The 24,566-nt window shown below is 42.0% G+C and overlaps 1 protein-coding gene and 1 long non-coding RNA gene across 3 annotated transcripts in view; one reads left to right on the top strand and one right to left on the bottom strand.

The window, feature by feature from the left end:
* The window catches only part of WWC2 (WW and C2 domain containing 2), a 203,810-nt gene that overhangs the window by 90,457 nt on the left and 88,787 nt on the right, over positions 1–24,566 (top strand). For both annotated transcript variants that reach the window (XM_059156229.1, XM_059156230.1), the window contains exons 2-4: positions 4,392–4,501; positions 15,025–15,228; positions 16,026–16,102. In XM_059156229.1, the coding sequence (XP_059012212.1) occupies positions 4,392–4,501; positions 15,025–15,228; positions 16,026–16,102 (391 nt within the window). The remainder of the gene's footprint in view (positions 1–4,391; positions 4,502–15,024; positions 15,229–16,025; positions 16,103–24,566) is intronic.
* On the bottom strand, positions 906–23,179 carry LOC131820541 (uncharacterized). Its single transcript, XR_009349680.1, has 3 exons — positions 23,094–23,179; positions 9,194–9,344; positions 906–1,414 (listed from the first exon to the last, which is right to left on the bottom strand). It is a non-coding gene; the product is annotated as an uncharacterized LOC131820541 (long non-coding RNA).

Here is a 24,566-nt window from a genome sequence, read left to right as displayed (position 1 = left end):
CAAAGATGACATGAACTTGGCCTGGAGAAATGGTCGGGCTCCGCAGCTACGACACATTGGGTGAGCCATTTAAATCAGGGCACCCAGGCTCCTCCTTGACCCGGTGTACTGGGCTCAGGACTGTCCCAGTCTGGCCATCCTCCTGTCTAATATGGTTCGTTTTGAAGAATTTAAGCTAATTTCCCCAAAGATACGAAGTTAACCTTGACCCCTCCTCTGAAGTAGTCTGTACTTCTCCTAAGAGCGGTTTTCTTCTTGCTGCCACCACTCACCCTTTTTTGGGATTTCCTCCTTTCTGTCCCTTTGCTGACTCTGTAGCGATAGAAACAGATAGACGTGCTGAGGGACCTAATTAACATCATTACAAATTAATATTCTGTCAGGCCTCTAGAAGGATTCCTGGTGTTTTACCCTCCTTTTAAACTTTAGATTGTGAAACGCCTCCTTCCTTCCTGTTGCAGAGCAAGTTCAGCGGTGTCCGTGTGGGCAGATCCTGTAGTAATTCCGGACAGCTCGCAGTGTAGACTCTGCTTTGACTTGGCCCGACAATGACAGCGGCAGGTGCCACAAAGCAAATGAGATGCAACGTGGGAGGTTTGGGGGGTAGAAAAAGAATAAATGAAACAAGATGGGATCGGGAAAGAGACAAACCATAGAAGACTCTTAATCTCACAAAACAAACTGAGGGTTGGGGGGGTTGGGGTTCAGGAGAGTGGGGTGGGGTTATGGACATTGGGGAGCGTATGTACTATGGTCAGTGCTGTGAAATGTGTAAACCTGGCGATTCACAGACCTGTACCCCTGGGGCTAATAATACATTATATGTTAATAAAAAAAATAATAAAATAAATAACTGGGAAGACCTTTCACTTTCATGCTAAAGTATACATTTGGGGGACTTGAACTGTGGCAAGAGTTTTATTAACCCGAGAATAGCTTTTTCTTTGAAGAGCCTTTTCTTTCAGTGCAATTAGTACAAACTCAGTGCTTGGGGGTTTGTGCGCGCACATACGGCATCCACTGTCACATAACTGCGAAGAGTAAATCTGTCTGTGTGTGGCAGGTGTCTTGTGTCATAGGACAGGTATCCGCGATTGACAGTAAGCCCTAAATGACATCGTGTGGAAGGACGATGCAGTGCCCTCAGAGAGAGGAAACACTGTGCCAAGTTCCAATTTTGTGTGTGAGCATTGGCAAAGCGCTGTAGTAAATTCACATTTTCTTCACATTAGTCACGGTGCAAAAGAAGGCGGTTTTTAAAGCAAAGAGTAATCTCCGGAATTTAGCATAAAGACTCTCGTTAGTTTCAGGCTTTTTGCATGATGTTGCTCCTTTGAGGGGAACCAACAGAAAGCAAACTCCATCCATATTCACTTCCTCAACATCGAAGGAAGATGGACTGTTTCAGAGATTCCTTGTGGAAAACAAGAGAAAGAAATTAGAAACTAATCAACAATTTCTGCTTACTGTATTTATTCTAAGTCATACTGTTGCTAATTTTGGAATGCATCTGTTAACTTCTTTTTGTTTTATGTTAGTTCTTAGTATGTCATCGTAATATGTTCCCGTTATCAGGATAGCAGCAGAATTAAGTGGTTCATTCTGCTTGGTATCCGAGACTTATTCTATTTATATCTTGTAATTTGGACCAGAATTAAATTCTAACATTTAGAAATTTATACATATGTGTTTCATGGTTTTACTTTTTGGTGGAGTGTGGAGAAAAGATAGGTACTTATCCAGGCAGAGAAAACAAAGCGTCTAAATGATTTTTGAAGTAACACTGCAAGGAAATTTTTGCATGAAAATTTCCAGGAATGGAAACGTTTGAATTTTTTAACTGAGTTCATAATTACATGTATACTTATACATGTAATTCTAGTCTTAGAACAGTGACAGTTAATAAAATGCTTATCATCTGTTGAGCAATTAATAGGAAAACTGGATTATTTCCAAGTGTAGTCAAATTACCATAATTTGCAATCATAACCCATGTTCTGAAGCTTTTGTGACTTCTCATTCTTAGAGTAATAAATGTATTCCTGTCATACTCAGGCTGAAGCATGCTGATTTGGTCCCAGGATAACACTTGTGTAATACCACTCTTTTATCATTTAAACTTACAAATCTTACTCATTTCTTCAGGATACGTGTGCATTTTAGACAGCACTGATAAAGGAGTGAGGGAAAGAGAACAGAATACAATGCAAGGTAACCTGGCGCGGGGGCTTTGTCTAATTAATAATCAGCTTTATCAGCGGGGTCAGAGGTCAGTCTTCTAGACAGTGTGTAAAGACAAGGCCACTTCCTATGGTAAGGGGAGTTTTTGATACAGAATTTAATTCCTTTGTCAGTTTTCCTGGGCAGTTTATGATTTAAGATGGGATTTAAGCACAACCGAAAGCATGAGTTTTTTAGGACTTGGATTGGGTTCAAATTGACTCCAGGTTTGTAAAAGTAAATCTGACAAGTTGCCGGGTTAGTGGGTGCATTTTGCCTAACATGTCTGAGGCTCATTTCACTCACCTGACCTATACTGAAGCCCGACCATTCACAGAGTGTGATCCTGTTTTATTCTCACGTAAACTTCACAGTCGGCACCCCCGCCCCACCAAAATAGATCGGGAAACGGGTGTTTAAAGGTGAATAACAACCTGCTCTAGGCTGGACAGAGGAGAATGGTAGGCAGGGGACAAGGGATGGAACCCAGGTCTCTGCGGGCAGATTGCAGGCTCTTACCTTCTGAGCCGCTGGTTCCCACATTCTCTGTAATGACCCGGAGAGCTTGATTCATCATGCATTGCTGGGGCCTTGAGTTTCAGATTCTGTAGGCCCCTGCGAGGGCCCAGGAATTGCTATTTCTAACCAGTGCCTGGATGTTGATGCTGCAGGTCATGAGGACCGCACGTTGAGCTCTACTGCCTGACCCTCCTCCTCTGGAGAACGAATAAGAGCACGGGTTGTGCTCATATTGATAATCTCTGACATCTGTTGACTAGTTACCACGTCCTTGACACTGTTCTAAGTTAATTCCTCTTTCATCTCACATTAATCTTAGGAGACAGTTAAATTGCAAGGAAAGGGTAAGGGGGTGTGATCACCACTGCCAAGTGGCGTAGACAGAGGTTCCCAGTGAGGCCGTGTCCTAGTGCCTTGGGGTCAGAGCTCCTTCTCTGCGAGCTGATGGAAATCAGCCAAACTGGGTTTCCAAGGCCAGTGTCCCTGGAGCTATCGGCAGAAGCAGATGTCAGGCTCTGGGAGCGTTGAAAGAAAAGGAGACGCTCCTTTCTTTTCACCCACCGTGTTTTATGTCCTTGGGGGGGCTGTTGAAGGCGAGGCCTGAGAGGAAATGGTTTCCCTCCTTTTCCTGTCATCGTCCCAGAATTCTGAAGGGCAGGTGACATAGTTGGTCATTCTGAGGAAGGAGGAGATTCTGGAAACGAGCTGTATTTCAGTTGAACCCTGACACTGTTGATAGTCATTAGCATGGATAAACGGGATTCCAGATGGTTCTGTACGTAGGAACCCTGTCGGCAGTGGGGCCCGTGTGCTGAATGGGAAGGTGTGTCCACTGACGCTGGCCACCCAGCAGCAGGGCGTTCGCTAACCTGTACTGTTAGCCGGCTCGTGGCTGCTCTGAGAGCCACGGAGAATCTCAGAATCAAAAATGAAGAAAGGGAGAGAGAAAAAACATCAACTCAACATTGAGTTTGAAACCCGTACTCTGCTTAGGAAACTGTAGTCTCCCCCAATCATTTTAAGGCTTAAAGAGAAAGCCTGAGGCAGCTTCAGAAGGTCACAGCACCTTGATACATCAGTAGTCTGTGTGTCTGGTTCCATGAAAAATTGTGTCAAGTAAACTGGTATGTGTAAGAAACGTACAAAAATAAAACATACTTGTCCCACCGGTCATAGTGGACCTCACGGTCAAGTGAGTGTTCAGTTCATTTGTACAAGAGCGTCTAAATCTGGAATAAGCGTAGCCCGATACAGATCTCATCTTAGAGTTGCTGACATGAGGATTTCCATGAGGGCAGGATTTGAATCCAGGGACGAATTCTTCTTGGCCGTGGGAGAGCCATTTAGCTGGAGAGCTAGCGCGGGGTGCCAGGCCTCCTTACTGTTGGCTTGGACTTGTCTCTGATTTAAAATGACCTTAGAACTTTGCAAAGGGTATTAGGACTTACTGTTATTTTTTTGAATATTCATCTTTGTATTCGATCCTTGTTTTTTTCCATTAAGGTTTTACACACAGCAGCACAGACTCTAGACACAAGAACAAAAGGGAAATACCACCTAGACTCGTCTTCTTTGTGGTTACGGTGCTGAATTTTGACCTAATGTGGCTCGATGGAAAGAATCACCCATGCATTTATTCTGGTCCATTGTAGGTTAACGAAGCCCTTGTCGTTCGCTGACTGTGTTGGGGATGAGCTGCCGTGGGGCTGGGAAGCAGGCTTTGACCCACAGATTGGCGTCTACTACATCGATCACGTCAACAGTAAGTTTCTCTTTGTTATAAAAGTGATCCCTCCCCAGATCTCGAATTCGACAAAAACATAAACGCTCTCTACCGTGAACTTCTTTATTTTTTTTTTTTAAAGATTTTATTTATTTATTTGATAGAGAGAGATCACAAGTAGACAGAGAGGCAGGCAGAGAGAGAGAGAGAGAGAGGGAAGCAGACTCCCTGACGAGTAGAGAGCCCGATGTGGGACTCGATCCCAGGACCCTGAGATCATGACCTGAGCCGAAGGCAGTGGCTTAACCTACTGAGCCGCCCAGGTGCCCTGAACTTCTTTATTTTAAGACCCACTTTCTTAGTGACTAATATTGCCTGAAATGCCTGTTTTGGAATTTGGGGCCCACATGTATGTTGGGCTTATGGGGGCAGAGACAGAGAAACGAATCTGTCTATGTGTCCATCTGCCTGGTAGAGGGTGAGTGTTCTGGAGGCACAAAAAGCCCGTATCAATAACAGTGGTCTCTTAGAAACCTAAGGATGTTAAATATATACATGTAAATATAAATATATACATATGTCTATCTATATATATGTTTATGTATAAAATCTGTTCACAGTACTTTTATCAAATTTGAGAAAATATCCTTCCACTGATTCTCTGTCAGAGTCTGTTTTTTATCTGTGCAAATACTCACTTCCCAGGATGACTGGGAAGGGTTCCGGAAACGACGGAACCAGGGCACGCAAGCCTGACATCTGCAGAGGCTGAAGGCATGGGGGGCATGCTGAGTTGGGGGAGGAGGCTTTGAGCCCCCTGGCGATCTGGGAGGCTCCAGTCCCAGTGCAGGGGAGAGGGGCACGCAGGACTCTCTGCCAGCGGTGGAGGGGCTGCTGGGGAGACCACTGAGAGTGGAGAGTGAAGTGTTCCCCACCAATGAGCGGCAGCCAGGGAGCCAGACAAGAGGACAGTTGGGGTGTCTGGTATGGTGGCTGTTTGTTGCAGGCAGCATGGGGAGAGGCTGTAAAGCCGTCCCCTTCTCACACGTAGATGGGATGGAGGGTCGGAGGAACAAGGACTTGGAAGAATTAAATCAGTTTTTCAGCAAACGCAGATAGCTCCTAATCTGTGGTAGGAGAACAGCAGTGCGTAGAGCTGGAACTAGCATTTATGCACACATTAGTTCAACATAACAAGAAGTAATAGCTTCTGTAAGCTTTACTGGTTTGTAGCATGCAATTAGAAGAAATGTGACTTTTGTGGAGAGATATCTCTCCCTGAAAGCTTGTCCAGATTCCCTGAAGAATTCATCGTCGTGGGTTTTATAGCTTTCATTTTTATATTTTTTAGTAAACCTCTCTTAATTGTATTGTTATTTGAGGGTTTTATTGCTTATCAATGATCGACATCGAAATATTTTTATGTTCTAGTGGAAGGGACAACTTTTGGTAAAATTCCGTTCATTTTGAACAGTTGTAACTCCTTATGTCATTGCAGATAAATAATTCAGTGGAATATCCTGGAATGCGTAACTGTTTAAACTCACTTTCATGCAAGTTTAGCTTTCTTTCCTTAAATAATATTTGCAGAAGCAGAAGCAAACCTCCCTGTCCTGGTTCGACAGAACTAAGCTCTCATGGCACCGAAATGAGAAGCCATTTTAATTCCCTGTTTGCATCTGGCTACCTGCAGACTCTTGGGTTCCTAAAGCCACCTGTCGGACTTTCCTTTCGATCTCAGTGGTAGAGGGCTTCTCCTGGACCCCCAACCCTGACAGCCCTCTGAATAACTTTTTAAAAAAAGTTTTTTTAAAAGATTTTATGAGGGCACCTGGGTGGCTCAGTTGTTAGGCATCTGCTTTCAGCTCAGATCATGATCTCAGGACCCTGGGATCGAGCCCCGCCTTGGGCTCTCTGCTCAGCAGGGAGCCTGCTTCCCCCTCTCACACTCCCCTTGCTCGTGTTCTCTCTCTCTCTCTCTGTCTAATAAATAAATAAATAAATAAACTTAAAAAAAAAATGTTTTTATGTATTTATTTGAGAGAGATGGCAAGAGAGCCCACGAGTGGGGAGCATCTGGGGAAACCAGACTTGCCACGGAGCAGGGAGCCCGGTGCAGGGCTCCATCCCAGGACCCTGGGATCCTAACCTGAGCTGAAGGCAGACGCCTAACAGATTGAGCCACCCAGGCGCCCCTCTAATAACATTTATGTCCCATCCTCCTCTTTCATTTCTTTACCCATCGTTTTCTGGTTTTAAAAACTTCTCCCACCATTTCTTTATCTAATGGTTCTTTTGTCTTCCTCTTTAAACCCTGGCAACTCTCACAGTGAAACCAAACCAGAGCTACCGAAAGACACAGTAACAGCTCTCTCTTCCCTGTCTCACCCATTGAACTCAAAAAAGTCATTCGTCCCAAACCCCCACCAGCTGTGGCCCCCTCCTTCCCCCTCGCCCGGAAAGCTTGCGTGAACTGCGCTATGGACCCTGTTTTCTGTCTTGTCACAGAGCTCACCTGAGACCCCACTGGGGTCACCGGGTCTCCTCTTCCTTTATCTGACAAGAGGACCTTGCTACCAGGGTTTATTTCCTTTTGTTCTGTACTCCTTTGGATTTCATGATACCTTCTGTTGGAATTTTTTTTTTTTTAAACATACCTGGTGGCTCTTGCCTTCTTTCCTTTTGTCTGTCCCTGGTGTTGAGATTTCTGCAGCCCATGGTTCCCGTGGGTTGTGACCTCAGCTACTCCCTGAAGCCGATGGCTGCCACATGTGTCTCTTCAGTCTTGGTTAGGGTTCCAGGTGCATGCGGCTGATTCTAACGAAGAGGCTCTTTCCAGCCTACCCTCACAGGCCCCCACTAGTGTGCCAGGTACTCGGAGACATTGTCCCTGTGCCGTGTGGTTCCTTGGCTTTCTGCCTCCCTTTGTGACAGTTGGTTCCAGCTCCAAACACTCTCTGCCCAGGCCTCTTGGCTTCCCACAGGCCACCTCGGGTGTCCAGTCCTCCACCGGGGTCCCCACCCCAAATTCGAATAAGGTGCCCTGTCCAGGTATTTCTGTAGTACTAGGCACTTAGGGATCTTTAAAAAGCATTTGTCACATTGCATTTAAATCATTTATTTGTATGTTTCCCCCCCTAAATCGTGAGCTTCTTGTGGACAGTGACTGTATCTTCATTTCTTTAACCTTGGCTACCTCGTATTATGATAAACTCTTAAATGTTAGAAGGACGGAAGAACTTTATTGTTTAACTCACACATTGAAAGCTTTGTTTGTTTTTGAAGAAAGTAAAGTTCAAGTATAAATTATGCTTCAGAGCATACCCTTCTGAATATTTAAAAACTTAATTATTTAGAATACAGGTTTTTAAGTCTCCCATTTTGCTTTACTGCAATAATGGTATCCCAGTGGCCCGATGGATTTACTGTGCCCTAAAGTGCCCAAATTCCCCACAGCAAGTAGTTTTCCCACTAAGAAGGATCTGGTCCATTATCTCATTAATCTTAAAGACATTCCTGTGAAGTAGTTTTGGGGAACAAATGGTATTATCTTCTCATAACAGCTGGTCTCCACATATGTTGTCTTGACATTGTATAGTTTCAGCATTATTTTATCTTTATTTACCAAAAAAAAAAGAAAGAAAGAAGGCAAGCCTGTTTGGCTATTTAATACCATTTCTGTATAACACTATTAAATACCTAAAGTAAAAGATTTGACCTTGACAATGAGTATTTTCCACCTTAAGTGTTTTATGATAGAATTCTTTACTGGGGGTGTAGATAATGGGGGGGGGATATTGTAACTAAAAGTTAATTATGAAGTATTGTTTATAAAGTCTTGATCTTATCACCATAAGCAGAAATTAATGACTTTTTAGGTAGCTGTAGAGTTCTACCTTAATTTGGTAATGGAGGTCTCATTTACATACAAGAAAGTGCATAGCTTTTAAGTATGCATTTCAGTGAATTGTGGCAAATGTAAAGATCTTCTGTAACTGCCCCTCCAGTCAAGAGGCAGAATCATCTGGTCCCCCCAGTAAGTTCTCTCCTGTCCCGCTCGTCCCACCTTCCCCACTGCTACAGTTCTCACTGCTGTCACAGCAGCGTCGTTTTGCCTGTCCTAGAACTTTGTATAAACTGAGTACATTCAATGCTGTGGATGGAATCTTTCACTCGGTTTATTTTTAAAGGACCAGCCTGCTGATACAGTATCGTGGATGAATATTCATAGTACTTTTATCTTGACAAAGAACCCGTATCCAGATCATATAAAGAGCTCCTGAAAATCAACATTAAGAAGACAAACAACCCAATTTAAAAAGGGTCAACCACCTTAGAGACTTCCTCAGCTCTCTCCTTTGTCGTCTTGCCCCCTGATCTCTGGCTCCCCTGGAGCCTCTTCCTGGGATTCTAGCAAGTACGATGCGGCTTTAGCCTCGCCGCACACCACCGAATGCTCCTCAGGACCGCCTGTGTCTCAGGCGGAGCCGAGAGCTCAGGAGGCTGTGGTGTGGGCTGCCGCCGCTCCACCAACCGCCCACCGTTGTTGCCCGCCATGGGGCTGCAGCTCATTCCCGGGCTTCTCCGGGATGGTCGCAGGTGTCCCCTCAGTCCTCTGACAAGAGAGAGTGGGTTTTTGTCTGGGAGTTTTTTCATCGCACCCATTTGCATTACCCATGGGTGTGGGAAACAGGTAAGGGAGGTGTGACACAACAACGAGCTAGGACTTACTGCCCTACGGTTGTTCTGTGAGTCGCCAACTTCCTTCCACAGTCCTCCTTGCTCTACCTTAACTGTGCAGCGTCTTCCTTTGATTGTCTTATGTGCGCTGTCCTTGGTGGCGGTGGTGGTTCTGTTTCGCTTTGCTGTCCTTGGTTTTTATCTGTAAGCAGTGGGGGAGATTGGATGGTGCACGCTTACTCCATATTACCCACACCGAACTCCTTTGTATTAGTTTTGAATCACCTCACGTCGTGTTTAATTTTGATGAAAATTTCTCAAGTGTGTGTAATATTTCACATGGAGCCGTTTCCTTTAGAAGAAGGGACATAAATTTGGGGCCCTCCTATTTCATCTCTGTCATATTTCATCCTTTATATTTACCTACGAGGATAAACTATGGAAATATAAAGAAAGTTTTTAGACACTTAAAATATCTGAGTAAAACCTATGACGGCGGTAATGATACTGATTTTTAGTGAGTGTAACTGACAGTTGTCAGTATCATGAATCTGTGTAATGATCTACATGTTTCATATAGTTGTCACTTCAGAGGTCTAGTCCCAGTCCCAGTGTCCCTTTCTTCCACCTAGATGGAAGGGGACGAAGATAACAGCGCCTTCCTGCCTTCCTTCCTTCCTTCCTTCCTTCCTTCCTGTAGACTGCTCCTTCTCTCTCCCCTCATTGGCTGTATCTATAGTCCGCACATCTTGTCATTCTCAAAGACAGGACCTCACCCTCATGCCCCCGCACGCTGTCCTCCATCTACAGCACTGTTCCACTTTGCCATCACAAAATGGAGTTCTTCTGTTTTCCCTTTGACTTTATTATTTTTTGATACGTTATGGTCCTCATGACTCCTACATCGAAAAATGTAGAATCATTTTGTCAGTTCTTACAGATTGTTTTACCTATACCGTAATATCAGATTTGCTTCTTTAGGCACTTGTCCGCTATCATTTTCCTAATTCAGACCCTCATTACCTCGTGTCTTTTGTTTCTTTCCCTTAAAAAAAAAAAAAAAAAAAAAACCCACTATAAAAGTAATGCATGTGCATAGGAAAAAAGTAGGAAATATAGATCAATAAAAGGAAGGAAAAATACCTGTATTCACACAGCCCAAAGGGAACAAAGTATTCTAAACCTCTTCCAGATTTTTTCATATTGATACATACAGACACACACACACTCAGAGTTTTAAATACATTTTTATATCTCAAGTGGGATTATGGTATATATATGATTTTATAAACTTTTTTCACTTAACATTTAATCTTTTATCAAAAAACTTTCTGCACAATCATATTAACTCTTCCGTAGAGTTAGTAGAGTTATGTAGAGATAGTAGAACCTCACATTTCTGTCAGATAATGTTCCTCAAATACACCTAAGATACTTTCCTGGCCTTGCCTAGAATCTTTGTGGCACACTATCGCTCGCAAAATGAATTTCATGTTTATTAACCTGGTGTTCAAGAAACCGCAGGCCCATCCCTATTGGAGTAGTGGAAAGAAATGAGACAACAGAGCAGAGTTTGGGAAGAACCGCTGCTGGGCCGGCAGAACAAGCGAGAACAAGTACAAGTGTCCTTTCCGTTCTAAAGGGTGTAGCCACAGCTGCTAGAGACAGTGCTTTGAGCTAATGACCGAGTTAACTAGGCCTGGAGAAGAAGGGGCTTGGGTTGGGCTTGGGGGTTGGGAAAAGGCCTACCTTCCTGGAAGAAGAGAGATCATGTATTCAAGCCAGAGGTCTAGAGAGGCCACAGAACGCAGGGGTTGTTGAAAGAAATTCGGTGCCACTGAAGGCTGCTGTGTGTATTTGTGGGAGTCAGGGGGGTGGTGTCTGGAAAAGTAAAGCACTGGGTCCTGAGGGGGCTTTGTCTGCCTTCACTGCCTTTCCGTGGAACCTTCCTTTTTTAGCCAGAGAAAACCCAGTGTCTAAACTGCCCTGGCTCTTAGCTTTCCTCCTCTTTTTATCACTTTTTACTGGACAAACTCCTGTTTTTTTTGTTTTTTTTTTTTTTTAACTCGTGGGTCACATTTTCCTCTCTATTTTGTAGGTTCCTTGAAAGGAGGGCCCCACATCCGCACATCTCGTTTCTCCTGTATTGCACGTAGTAGATGGTTGGTACTTGTCTGTAGAAGTCACAAGGGATAATAAGCTCAGCGGTAATTTCTAAGAAGGAAGAAAAGGACAGTTACTCCAGTTTGTGTCACCCATTCTTCCTGAGGACAGCAGCAAGAACAGAAATAGGCCTGACAGACAGGGATCACACTCCTTTTAAGAATAATGTCCTCTTCCACGATAAGCTCTTGTAACTCACAACCTGTTCTCTGTGTATAAAATTCCACACCTGAAACCAATGGAGTGTGAATTCCCTTGAGGTACGGGACATTTCCGCAGACATCATGCAAATTACTGTGTCCTGATATGGTGATTTCCCAAGGTTACCAGGTCTTGATTCAAAAATACCACATTTTCATAATTTTTTTTTAAGCATTTGCACTTAATAAATATTCTTTACAAATCCATTCAACACATGTAGCCAGTGGAGGTGAAGCACAATCCTGCTTTCTGAAGCCTTCTTCTGAGGTGCATCTGGGAACCCTCTTTTGTAGCTCACGTTTGCATTGTACAGCATTTGAGAAATGTAGACGTTCCCATAAAACTCTTGTAACATACAGTGTCTAACCCAGCCTAACAAGAGTGTTTCTGCTGATCTAGCCAAGTAAATGCTGATCATTTGGGTTTTTTTTTTTAAGATTTAAAAAAAAATTTATTTCTTTGAGAGAGAGAGCATGAGCAAGAAGCAGAGACAGAGGGAGAAGCAGACCCCCTGCTGAGCTGGGAGACTGACACAGGGCTTGATCGCAGGACCCCAAGATCATGATCTGAGCTGAATGCAGGCACTTAACTGACTGAGCCACCCAGGCGCCCCAATGCGGATCATTTATCATTATTATCATTATTATTATTTATTCATTTCAGTGTCAGTCCGTGTTACTTTCAGTGTTTCGTGGCAATTTAAGTGCTGAACAGGTGTCTTGTGGAAAGTATGCCCGTTCCCCAATATGTAGGGAAAAGACGTTTGGATGAAACCTGAAGGTGTTGAGAGAACCAAGAGTGCATACTTTACCTATTATAACGTAACTAGCCACAGTTGTCATACGCAGTTGGAATTCGTGTTTTCCCTTGAGCTGTCCGGCTTATTACTTAACATCTCTCACTATAACACATGATCTCGAAACTTAGTGGCTCCAAATACATTTATTATCTCACAGTTCCTGTGTATCATAAATCCAAGCAAGGCTAAGCGGAATCTTCTAGCTCACGGTTTCACAGGCTGATGGTCCTCAAGGTGGTAGGCAGGCCCAACTGGAGAAGGATCCGCTTTCATGCCCGCTCACGTGGTTGTTGGCAGGACTCGGTTCGCTGTTGGCTGAGGGCCAGTGGCCCCCCTCGTTCCTTGAATATGGGCCTCTCCCTAGGTCAGCTTACAGCATCGTGCTTGGCTTCAGCAGGAAAGCCACGAAGCACCAGGTGGGGAGGGACGCACCAGTTGGCAGTCGCAGCCCTTGGTGCTCTGGTCCCAGGTCCTACCCATCACGTCCTCTCCCTTGTATTCATTGGAAGCAGATCACAAGGGCTAGTCCATACTGAAGGGGCAAGAGCATGAGCAGAGAGGATTATTACTGGTCAGCCACAGTTAGGAAAACTTTTGTAAGACCATAAATTTCCATTTGGTAGAGGATGAATTCTGTACTTTGAGTCGACTTGCAGTTAGATGTTGGAAGCAATATAAATATTACACATTTGGATCGCCAGAGACCTGAATTGTAACAAATTCCTTAAACTGAGAAGTTTAGGCTCTTATTGGCCGGTATCTGCCCTTTCCCCTTATTTTCCAGAAAGCAAAGCTGCCCCACCGTGATGATGTCCATCAGGGCTGGACGGAACGTCTTATCAGGATTGTTCCCTCCTGCATCTCTAGACATTGATGCCAAGACTTTTTTTTTCTCCTGATGACATGAGATAGGCCTCTTCTGTGTGCTGAAATACTTACATCTTTAAATATGAGTGTTCAAAATACTATGTTAGAAGCAGCTCAGCTTTTGTTCCCAGTGGCTGTGGAGTGAAGGTCCCAGGCCCAACGTGGTGGTTGCAGAGTGTCTGACCAACCCAGGCCATTTGGTTAATCACTCAGAACCGTTCTAAGCCCTAAGGGACCCTGGCTTCTCAGCCGAACACATTCAGTTTAGTGTTATCCCTTATCCTTAGAGACCAGGGTAGTTAGACATTTCCAGAACCAGCCCAGGCCCTAGAGATTCTCGTGTCCACATCAGATCACCTTAGATCATTGTCTGGGTGTTGACTTACTGCAGCCTTTGGGGCCAACCAGAAACAACGGAGCTTGGGGTACATTAAGACTGAGACTCCCACGCAGAAACATTTTAAACACAAGATATGTTCCTGGACATTCCAGCAAATTGATAAATTAATTTCCCTATCCTACTTCGTCAGGAGTAGGTTCTCATATTCATATAGGGACCAACCCGTATGACCCAACCTTTTGGATAGTAAGTGATTTAGTTCATAGAGGTGACCAAACGGCAGCGCGAAGCGAAGTGGTCAGCGCCATCAAAACAACTTGTACCGCTCACAGTTCCCAAGGGAAGGGGTGGGCCACCTCTTGGGACCACAGTGGGAAGCTCCAGGGTCTGTCTGGAGGCAGGAGTGAAAGCGAGAGCACAGGCCAGAGCCTTTGTTGGAGGAATGGGCCAGGCAAGGTGGGCAAGTCCGAGCAAGCTCAGGGCTGGTACTCTGAATAATTTCACGGAGAAGGCAGCTCGTGACCCACTGCAGAAGAGGGCTCTTTGCACTCATTGCAATTTCTATGCAACTTTTAAACCTACCGTTGCACGGGTTCTTCCACAGAAACTCTCACCGGGCTGGGAATTTTTTTTCCCCTTTAAGAGCTCCCTGGGTGATTCTAGTATCCAACAGACACAACCAAGAACGGTGCCATAGCGTATTCTCCAAGCAAGACCAGGGTTTGGTTCTTTTTTTTTTTTTTCTGTTTGTTTTGGGTTTTTTGGCTTTGGTTTTGTTTTTGGTTTTGGTTTGTTTTTAGTTTTCAAATCCACTACGGACTGACCGATACTTTTGTAAAATACAATAAAAATGAATTATTCGGAAAATGGGAAAAAAGGATAAAATGCAAACCCAAATACTAGTAGAGTCAACAATATGCAATAACTGTATTGAATTGCCATAAACATTTCAACGTGTTTTCTCATGATTTCTACAATGATTGTGGTGGACGTGTAACAGAGTTGGGGATTTGGGGCCGGCCAGTAGAGATGTTGAGGGGCTCCGATGTCAAGGGCAACATGGCAAGAGTGTCCTGTATTAAGTAAAGGGAAACATGTGCCATGGGAAGTAGATTGGGTTCAGATCACACAGGACCTTGAATGCCGGCATCAATCATTTGGCTTTTATTCTGTAGGTATTGGGGAGCCAGGAAATTCTTGAGAGGAATGGCGGGACCCCGGTGAAGGAAGCTTCCTTTGGCAACGTTGTGTACGATGGCTTCACAGTGAGGATAAATTGTTAACAAGGATCTGAAGTGGGGTGAATGGTGTGGTGAGCCACTGGGTAAAATCAAGCAAGAACTCTATCCGATTTCTGGCGAGGTCACTTCATAAATACTAAGGAACTGCTTGGAGGAGATAAGAATTAAAGCTAGCAACTTTTTTTTTTTTTTTTTTAATAAAGCTTCAATGATCCAAAAAAAAAAAAAAAATCATTAAATTCTAAAATATAACCACCTAATGTATTTTCAGAAACCACACAGATTGAAGATCCACGAAAACAGTGGAGGGGGGAGCAGGAGAAGATGCTCAAGGACTATCTCTCGGTGGCTCAGGACACTCTCAGGACCCAGAAGGAGCTGTACCACGTGAAAGAACAGAGACTTGCCTTGGCCCTCGATGAATATGTACGATTAAACGACGCCTACAAGGAAAAGTCAAGTTCTCACACCAGCTGTAAGTACAGTGTGACTGCTCAGACTCTGGAAATGGGGACTGAAGTGTAGCTAAGGGAAGGCCAGTTGGGTTTCGGTGGAATTTCATCTTGAGTCCTGCTCCTTCGCGGGCAGAAGCCATGAAGGGGGGGTGAGGGCACCCTGCAGACTTCGCGGCTGAACCCCTCGACTCCATTCCAGACTGAAGTCCCCACCCTTCCCCCGCATTTGCAGATAATGAATCCCTTCTAGTTTTTGCTCTTTCCTCCGTGTGATTGTCTTTTACTTATGTATGAGTTCGTTTTCACCTGTTGGGATCCAGGCAGATAATTTGGCCTCCTTTGCTATCCGTGCACGGTATTTTAGCGGGAGGCGCTGGAACTGTTGGCCAGGATGAAGGTTCTGTTGGTCACTCTCTCACATCTCAGAAACTGATCATCTGGAGCTGGTGTATCTAAAGAAGCAGTATGGATGGGCTCAGAAGTTCTAGAAGTTTCTGGGGAACGCATAGCTCTGACAAGCTGCATGTACCGTAGGGTCCTCTAAGAGTTTAGATGGAGACATGAGCTCTGGAGAGCAGTACGCTCCGTGGTCTTTATGACATTCCTCTTTTTTGAGTTTTTATAAAAAAATGAGAAAGGTTTGAAGATTACTTTTTATATCTAGATGTATGATGAATGACAATAAAGGAATTCTAAAGTAAGTATCCACAGAAGCATGTAAATCTCGTTTTTAGAGTTTGTAAATTCCAAGCCGAGAACAAGTTCTGCAACTCGGAAAAGTTAATTTTTTTTTCTTTTCTTTTTTCTCTCCAAAAAGTATTCTCAGGCTCTTCATCCAGTACTAAATATGATCCCGATATTTTAAAAGCGGAGATCTCCACTACACGCTTAAGGGTAAGGTATATATTTTTTAATCATGGTTCTCTGTTTAACATATGCATAGAGTCTGAAGGTGGTGGGAGGGACTTCAGGGGGGCGGTCCTATCTTGGTGACCACATGTTCAGTGATGGAGAATCTCGTTATAGAGGCATGTGTCCCGTTACTCGGCAGCTCAGTTATCTACAGTAGGTTAAGCGTATTATATATACCTCGTATGTTAAATATATACTTATTTAACATAATATTAATATGACATTTACAATATACTTAGCATATACTGAGTGTATTAAGTCAACGTTTAAGTCTCAGGAACTTCCCTCATCATGCTAAAATGTGCCGGCGCTCAGTGTAGTTGCTTTCCCCAGGACAGCCCAGTAATTACAGGTGCCCACAAATCGTGTTCCCACGTCATTCCTTCTCGAGGGTGAAACTTTACCGGTTTGTCACACTTCCTCATGGATTGATTCCTGATCTTTACCCTAAATCTTTTTGACGGCACTGCTGCTAAGGCCAGAGCTGCTTTATCCTTGATTTTTGGAGTCTTACAGACTGTCATCAAGAAAATACATTCGTGCAGCCAGTACCCAATCATGAACTACGTTTTTCCCATGCCTGCATCATCACTGCCCTTCTCCTTAAAGGTAACACTGGCCTCGGGCAACACTGTAGGCGAATTTTTTGCTTGCCTCTTTTGAATTTTCTAAAACCGGAATGCTGCCCTATGTGTTCTTTCCTGGCCTCTTTTGCACACGTCGAGATTCATCCACATTTGCCTTCATTATGGCAAGTGTCCCACTTTGGTGTATGTACCGTAAATTCTTTATCTCTTGACTATTGATGTAAATTAGGGTTTATTTCACTTTCTGGTCACTAAAACATGTGTCTTGGGGCGCCTAGGTGGCTCAGTAGGTTAGGCCTCTGCCTTCAGCTCAGGTCATGATCTCAGGGTTCTGGGATCGACTCCCACATCGGGCTCTCTGCTCAGCGGGGAGCCTGCTTCCCCTCCTCTCTCTGCCTACTTGCGATCTCTCTCTCTCTGTCAAATGAATAAAATTTTTTAAAAAATGCCTTAATATACATTTCTGTGGTATATATCTTCGGTGCACATAGGCACACATTTTCCTTTGTTATGAAACCAGCAGTGGGATTGCCGTGTTGGGAAATAGACATGCTTCACCGTTAGCAGAGGCTGAGAGAGGGCTTTGGGTCTCTGACTTCCTAATATCTACCCTTAAAGCCTATGTGACTTTCTACAGATAGCTTTTGTCTTCATCCCACAGGTTTTGAATTTTGTATTTTTATTATCAGTTCAAAATATTTTCTAGCTCTTTATGATTTCTCATATAAAGGTTTTAATTTTTAAACAGTTGGGGATTTTCTTATCTCTTTTTTTTTTTCCAGGATTTCAGCAGAATTTCCCACTGTGTATTTCTCAGTTCTAAAACTTCTGTTGGATTATTTTTTATCTCTGCTTCCTTGCCCAAATTCTGTGCATGGATTTGTAATTTTTTGAATAAAATAATCACAGTTAGCTGTAAATTCTGTAAATTCATGTCTTTATCAATGCAGTGTCCTGATCTCCTATCTGTTGGTTTCTTCAATTTGGTCTGTTTTTTTTCTTTCATGACCTTTGGTCAAGCCTCTTAGAGCTGCTCACTTTTTATTAAGAGCCCTATGTTCTGTATGAAGAAGTGTAAGGGTAATTTGAGGTTTGGGATAATCTTATCATCCTTCTGGGAGAATTTAGTGTTGCTTCTTAAGGGCAGTTAGGCCAGGGGCAGGTAACTGTGATTCGGTCATGGTTCAAGCTGAAATCTGGGCTTCATTCCTTTTCAAAGAGTAGGTTTCTTTCCAGTTTACCTTTTCTTTTAGGGCAGAGGTGTTCAAAATCCCACCGGAACTTTGGGGATACTTTTTGAGAGCTTCCTGCTCCATGGAAGCCAAATTCCAAATATCTCCCCTGAATCTCTCAGCTTTGTGGGACCGCCAGTAGCTAGCTCTCTGTACCTGTGGATTCAGTCACTGTGTTCTCCCAACTTGTCAGCTTCTCTGTTGTACACTTGAATGCCTCCAAGGAAAAAGAACACCAAGTTTGGATCCTGACTACGGGCTTTCCTTACCTTTTGGGTTTTTGACACAAGTTCTTGCTGCTGTAGTAGTTCTCCAGTGTCTTCCTATAGATGTTTTGTTTTCTTTTCTTTTGCACAACTTCTCTGTTTGCTCTCAGAGGAAGAGCATGAGAAAAGTGTGTAGTTTTGGAAGCTAAGCCTCTCTTTGGATTTCTTGGTTTAATTTATGAAAACATTAGTAGAAGCGTTCTGTGTCTTTCCACCAGAAACAAGAAAGTCCTTCCCTCCAGAGGAGGCTCTAAGAGAGTCCTAGCTAGCTGTAATGGAAGATCAGAAGTGACACTCTCTTTGTCTCTTTCATTAGTGAATAGGTACTTATTTAACACTTCCTGTCAGGGTAAATGCCTTTTTAAAAATGCTCCCATAGCAAAGTGGCCCTCATGGTCTATGTTGCTGTTGTCGTGGTTTGAACACTGGAGCAGATGGTGCCTTCACTCTGCTGTTTGTGCACATTTTGGCCAGGTAACACTTTCAGGACACCCCAGCCATTCAGAAGTGGATGGGTAACTTGTCAGAGTCTCATAGATTTAGCTAAGCTGACCTTTAAAATAATAAATTTATTATTAATAACTTTTTTTTATTATTAATATAAGTTATTCTTGGCTTCCCCACCCTGTCAAAATCCCTGTGTTGGCCAGTCCATTTCACAAATTAATGCCACAGAAATAATAACTCACGATTGAACTAATAATTCTTCATTGCTTTGGTGTCTTGAGTACTTACCTGCATTTTGGTCACTAACAATTTTTCAGGCACAAACACTAACTTCATCTTCATTATTTTGATGTCACAGTATTCATAGATGTCCTTCATTTGTTTTACTGAATTGGAGCTAGTTGGTCAAGTATTGAGGAACTAGGTATTTAGGAACATCTGTCTAAAGCATCTGTTTTATAGTGTGGTCATAAGTATGGGTGATAATTAGGTTTTCTTTTCCTTGGTCAAACTGGATAATAGTACTTCCGACAGCTTATTTCTCATTTTTGAAATGGTGAAATAAATAAGCCAATGCTTTTTATTAATATACTCATAACTTTTAGTGGTGGTATTTAATTTCACGAGAAAATATTTCTTAGGAAGAAGAATGTAAAAGCTTTTTACTGTAAACTTTATTATTTCTACAGCGAAGTCCATTATTTCTCAGTAAGCTGGGGGAAAAACTATTTCATTTATTCATAATGGGTACTTAGACCATAGATAAGGAATGGAATGTCTCATACAAACTAAAACTTAAATTCAGCTGATATTTTTAAAAATTCATACTCCATGCAAACATTCATGATAAAAACTCTCAACAAAGTGGGTTTAGAGGAAACACACCTCAACACAATAAAGGCCATATATGGAAAACCCACAGTTTAGCATCATACTCAGTGGTGAAAACTGAGAGCTTTCCCCTAAGGTCAGGAACAAGACAAGGATATCCGCTCTTACCACTTTTATTCAACATAGTACTGGAAGTCCTAGCCGGAGCAATTGGACAACAAGAAGAAATAAAGGTCATCCAAACTGGTAAGGAAGAAGTCAGACTTTCACTATTTGCAGATCACATAATAGTACATATAGAAAACCCCACAGACTCTATCAATAAACTGCTCAAACTCAGAAGTGAATTCAGTAAGGTCTCAATACAAAATCAATATGCAGAAATCTATTGCATTTCTGTACACTGATAATGAAGCATCAGAAAGAGAAATTAAGGAATCAATCCCATTTACAATTGCACCAAAAATAATTAAAATACCTAGGAATAAACTTAACCAAAGAGGTAAAAGACCTGTATTTTGAAAACTGTAAAACATGATGAAATAAATTAAAGACAACAGAAAGATGTGGAAAGACATTCCATGTTCATGGATTGGAAAGAGCAAATACTGTTAAAATGTCTATACTACCCAAAGTAGTCTACCCATTTAATTCAATCCCTATCAAAATACCATCAACTTTTTTCACAGAACTAGAAGAAACAATCCTAAAATTTATATGGAACCACAAGAGACTCCAAATTGCCAAAGCAATCTTGAAAAAGAAAAATGGAACTAGAGGTATCACAACTCCAGACTTTAAGTTATGTTACAAAGCTATGATAATCAAAACAGTATGGCACTGGCACAAAAATGGACACACGGATCAATGGAACAGAATGGAAAGCCCAGAAATAAACCCACAGTTATGCAGTCAATTTATAATTAAAGAAGTAAGACCATGCAATGGGAAAAAGACAGTCTCTTCAACAAGCAATGTCGGGAAAACTGGACCACTTTCTTACAGCATACATAAAAATAAACTCGAAAATAAACTCGAAATGAATTAGATATGAATATGAGACTTGAAACCATAAAAATCCTCGAAGAGAACATAGGCAGTAACTTCTTTGACACCAGCTGTAGACATGTCTCTTGGGGCAAGGGAAACAAAAGCAAAAATAAACATCGGAACTTCATCAAAATAAGAAGTTTCTGCACAGCAAAGGAAACAGGCAAGGAAACTAAAAAGACAACGTACTGAGTGGGAGAAGATACTTGCAGATGACATATCTGATAAAGGATTAGTATCCAAAATATACAAAGAACTTACACAACCCGGGGTGCCTAGGTAACTCAGTTGAGTATTGCGCTCTTGATTTTGACTCAGGTTATGATCTCGGGGTTATGAGATCAAGCCCCATGTCAGGCTCCATGCTCTGTGGGTAGTCTGCTTCTTTCCCTTTCTCCTTCTTTCTCTCCCCCCACTCACATACATGCTCTCCCTCTCTCTCTCAAATTAAAAAAAAAAAAATGCAATTCAACACTAAAAACCAAACAGTCCAATTAAAAAATGGACAGAAGACATGAACAAACATTTCTCCAAAGAAGACATACAGATGGCCAGCAGACATAGGAAAAGAGACTCAACATCACAAATCATCAGGGAAATGCAAATCAAAACTACAATGAGATAGCACCTTACACCTGTCAGAATGGCTAAAATAAAAAACTCAAGGAGCATCAGTGTTGGCGAGGATGTGGAGAAAAAGGAACCCTCATGCGCTGTTGGTGGGAAAGCAAACTGGTGCAGCCACTGGAAGACGCTATGGAGGTTCCTCAAAAAATTACAAATAGGTTCTGTGCCTGCTGGTGGTGGCCGCATCACTGTGGGGTGGAGGTGTGGCACTGGCGGCTGCAGCCTCTGGGCTGGGCTGAACTGCAGTCTGGGCAGAAGCTGGGGAGCTGAGCCAGAGCCAAGACCAGTATAGTGGTCGCAGTTGGACCGACCTTCGCTGCTGCAGGATTTGCAAGCTATCATGTTTTGCAGGCCATGAAGCATAGGGAGCCTCAAGTAAAACAGGTTTTTCACAATCTACCAAAACCTGCTTTCTGTGGTGGCTCTGACAGAGGTGGGGAGGAATCCAAAATGGCAAAATGAGAAGTAGCATTAATACTAGGCACAAGGCCTACTGCTAGTAGAGGAAACAGAAGAGATGCTCATCTAGGAGTTATGCTTTTAAATCACCCAGACAAGGGGCGCCTGGGTGGCTCATTGGGTTAAAGCTTCTGCCCTCAGCTCAGGTTATGATCCCAGGGTCCTGGGATGGGGTCCCACATCGGGCTCTCTGCTCAGCAGGGAGCCTGCTTCTCTGTCTCTCTCTGCCTGCCTCTCTGCCTACTTGCGATCTCTGTCTTTCAAATAAATAAATAAAATCTTTAAAAAAATTTTTTTCTTAATAAGTAAATAAATCACCCAGACAAGGAAGGATTTTTGTACATAGCAGCCAAGGTCAGTAAAGCTAAAGACTTGACCAGAAGGTCAAGCTAAAAAATGAAGAAAATATAGGATGAATTTTAGGTGGTTGTTCATGTATACAAGTGCCAGCTTTTTATATAGTAAAGTGCCTCAAAGCAATAAATAAATAAATATCTACTCTACAATCCAGGAATTACACTACCAAGTATGTATGAAAAGAATATGAAAACAGTAAGTTGAAGAGATACTCGTATTCCTATTTTACTGCAGCACTATTTACAATAGCTAATATTTGGAAGGAGCCCAAGTGTCCATCAGTTAATGAATGGATAAAGAAGGTGTGGTGTGTACACACACACAGAGAGGAATATCATTTAGCCATAAAAACAAACAAAATCTTGCCATTAGAACAACATGGGTGGATCCAGAGAGCCTTATGCTAAGCAAGATGAACCATTCAGACAAAGACAAATACCATAGTATCTCACTCATGGGTGGAATTTAAGAAAGACGTGAACAAAGAAAAAAAGAAACAATGAAACAGTCTTAACTACAGAGAACAAACTGAGGGTTACCTGAGAGGTCGTCAGTGGGGGAAGGAGTGAAATGGGTAAAGGGGATTAGAATCCACGTATCTCGATGAGCACTGATAGGGAACTTTTTGAATCAAATTAATAAAGTTATTCACTGTATGTTAACTAAACTGGAATTCAAAATAATAATAATAGTAATAAAACAAAATTTAACCATAAATTTTTTTTTTTAATCTATGCTCCAAATTACATGTAGGTGAGATTTGGTGGAGAAAATAGTTGGTGAATATTAAATTATTACTGTTGTTTATTAAAGGGAAGTAAGATGTTGGAAGTGTAAAAGAAAATCCTTAGAAATACATATGCATTTGACAAATTTATTGAGCACTATAGCATATGCTGTGATCCAACTTTTAATTTTGTTAAAAAAAGAAATAATGAGACCCCTTTGTTTAAATTATTTGTACTCCAAGCACATGGCTGGTTGGTGAGCATTGCTATTAAAAACAATGTATTATCTCTGCTCTCAAATATATTTGCTTGTACATTGTTAATACGAATTCACTTTGAATTATTTTTAGCAGTGGTGATGGACTTGGAAAAGTCAACTGTAATCTTACCTATTTGCAGTCTTGTGCATAGATATGGCAGTTCAAAGAATGGCAGTTCAATTAAGGTTTAGTTTGTCACTGCGAATAGAGTTAACTCACGTGCACATCAAATTATGACACTTTAACCAATGATGTCACAAACACAAAAATCCTAACAATGTGCTTCAAAGAAAAGAACTATTCCTCCTGAGAATATAAATTGCTGCCAGTAAGGCTTGTCTCTTGACTTGATGTGAGAGGTGTCTGTATACTCATACTATTTTAAAAATTTAGTTTATATCCTAAGTTCTTCCATCTGTGACTACCTGATTTCAGCATGCTGAAGGAGATAGAGCAGTTCTAACCCACAGCACCAATCTGTATATTAGATAAGGCTGTTACTTCTTTAGGATGTTCAGAAATAAATTTGCTTTATTATAGTTGGTGTTGGGTTAGGAAACAGTACACCAGTCTTACTGAATCTTGAGTGAAATGAAGAATGATCTGACTTTGACTCATACTTGCTAAAAAATAAAAAAGAGAGAGAGAGAGTGTGTGAGCAAGACTGAGAGAAAAAGGAGAGGAAGTACTCTATTTAGAGCAAGAACTGGAGTTATCTCCTTCTTGATGTGCTGGTAACTTGAAATAATTAAAATTCACAGCACAGAAGTGCTTTTTTTCAAAATCCATATTCAGACTTTGAGTAAAGTGACTCTGTAACACTTAAGCACATTTATTGATTTCATGATATTTTCTTTGTTTCTTTCTTGTTAATGATTTTGGTCTCCTTTTCTACCACTCTGCAAGCTAAATAATATGTACTTGGCAAGAAATCCTTCATTGACACTGTGTGGTTGGAGAGGGGATGTTTAGCTTCTCCTCACCTAGATAAACTAGCATATCAGTTTCTCTGGCCATGATTTTCAGTCTTCTCCATCTTCATTCATAAACATTCTTATATCCATAATGCCGATGGCAATTTATAAAATTAAATGCAATTAACTTCTTTTATGGGAAACCGTACAGTCTAAAGCAGACAGGAAAATGATATTTCATAAATGATCAATTTTAAATGATTCTGTAAAGCCTGAAAAACTCACTCTTCCATTTTTGAAAGGCCATAGGAGTTAAGCTTTGTGGAACTGTATGTGGTAAAGATGTTGTAATGAAGGCACTCAAACCAATACTTATTTTCTGATATACAACAAATATATTGACCTAATATGTTTGCATGAAATTTTGAAAGAATCAGTCTCATGAAGCCATAACAATGAGGCAGTGAAAAAAATAGCTATGTTACATGCATTTTGTGATCTTCAGCATTTTCAGGCACATTAATTTCTAGAGCTGAGGTTAGGAGACATGGTACTATCAGCTTCTACTTTGTCAGAGAACCAGAATCTCAGAGAGCTCCTTCAAGATACAGAGAAATAGAATTGTATGATTGAGGTTAGCCAATTGGATCCCAGACTCAGATCTTGTGCCTTTAGAGAGACAAAGGAA

This window comes from Mustela lutreola, chromosome 18 (genome assembly GCF_030435805.1).
Source record: "Mustela lutreola isolate mMusLut2 chromosome 18, mMusLut2.pri, whole genome shotgun sequence".
NCBI classification, from domain to species: Eukaryota; Metazoa; Chordata; class Mammalia; order Carnivora; family Mustelidae; genus Mustela; species Mustela lutreola.
Note: the sequence above shows the minus strand (reverse complement) of the source record. Positions and strands in the feature narration are given on the sequence as shown.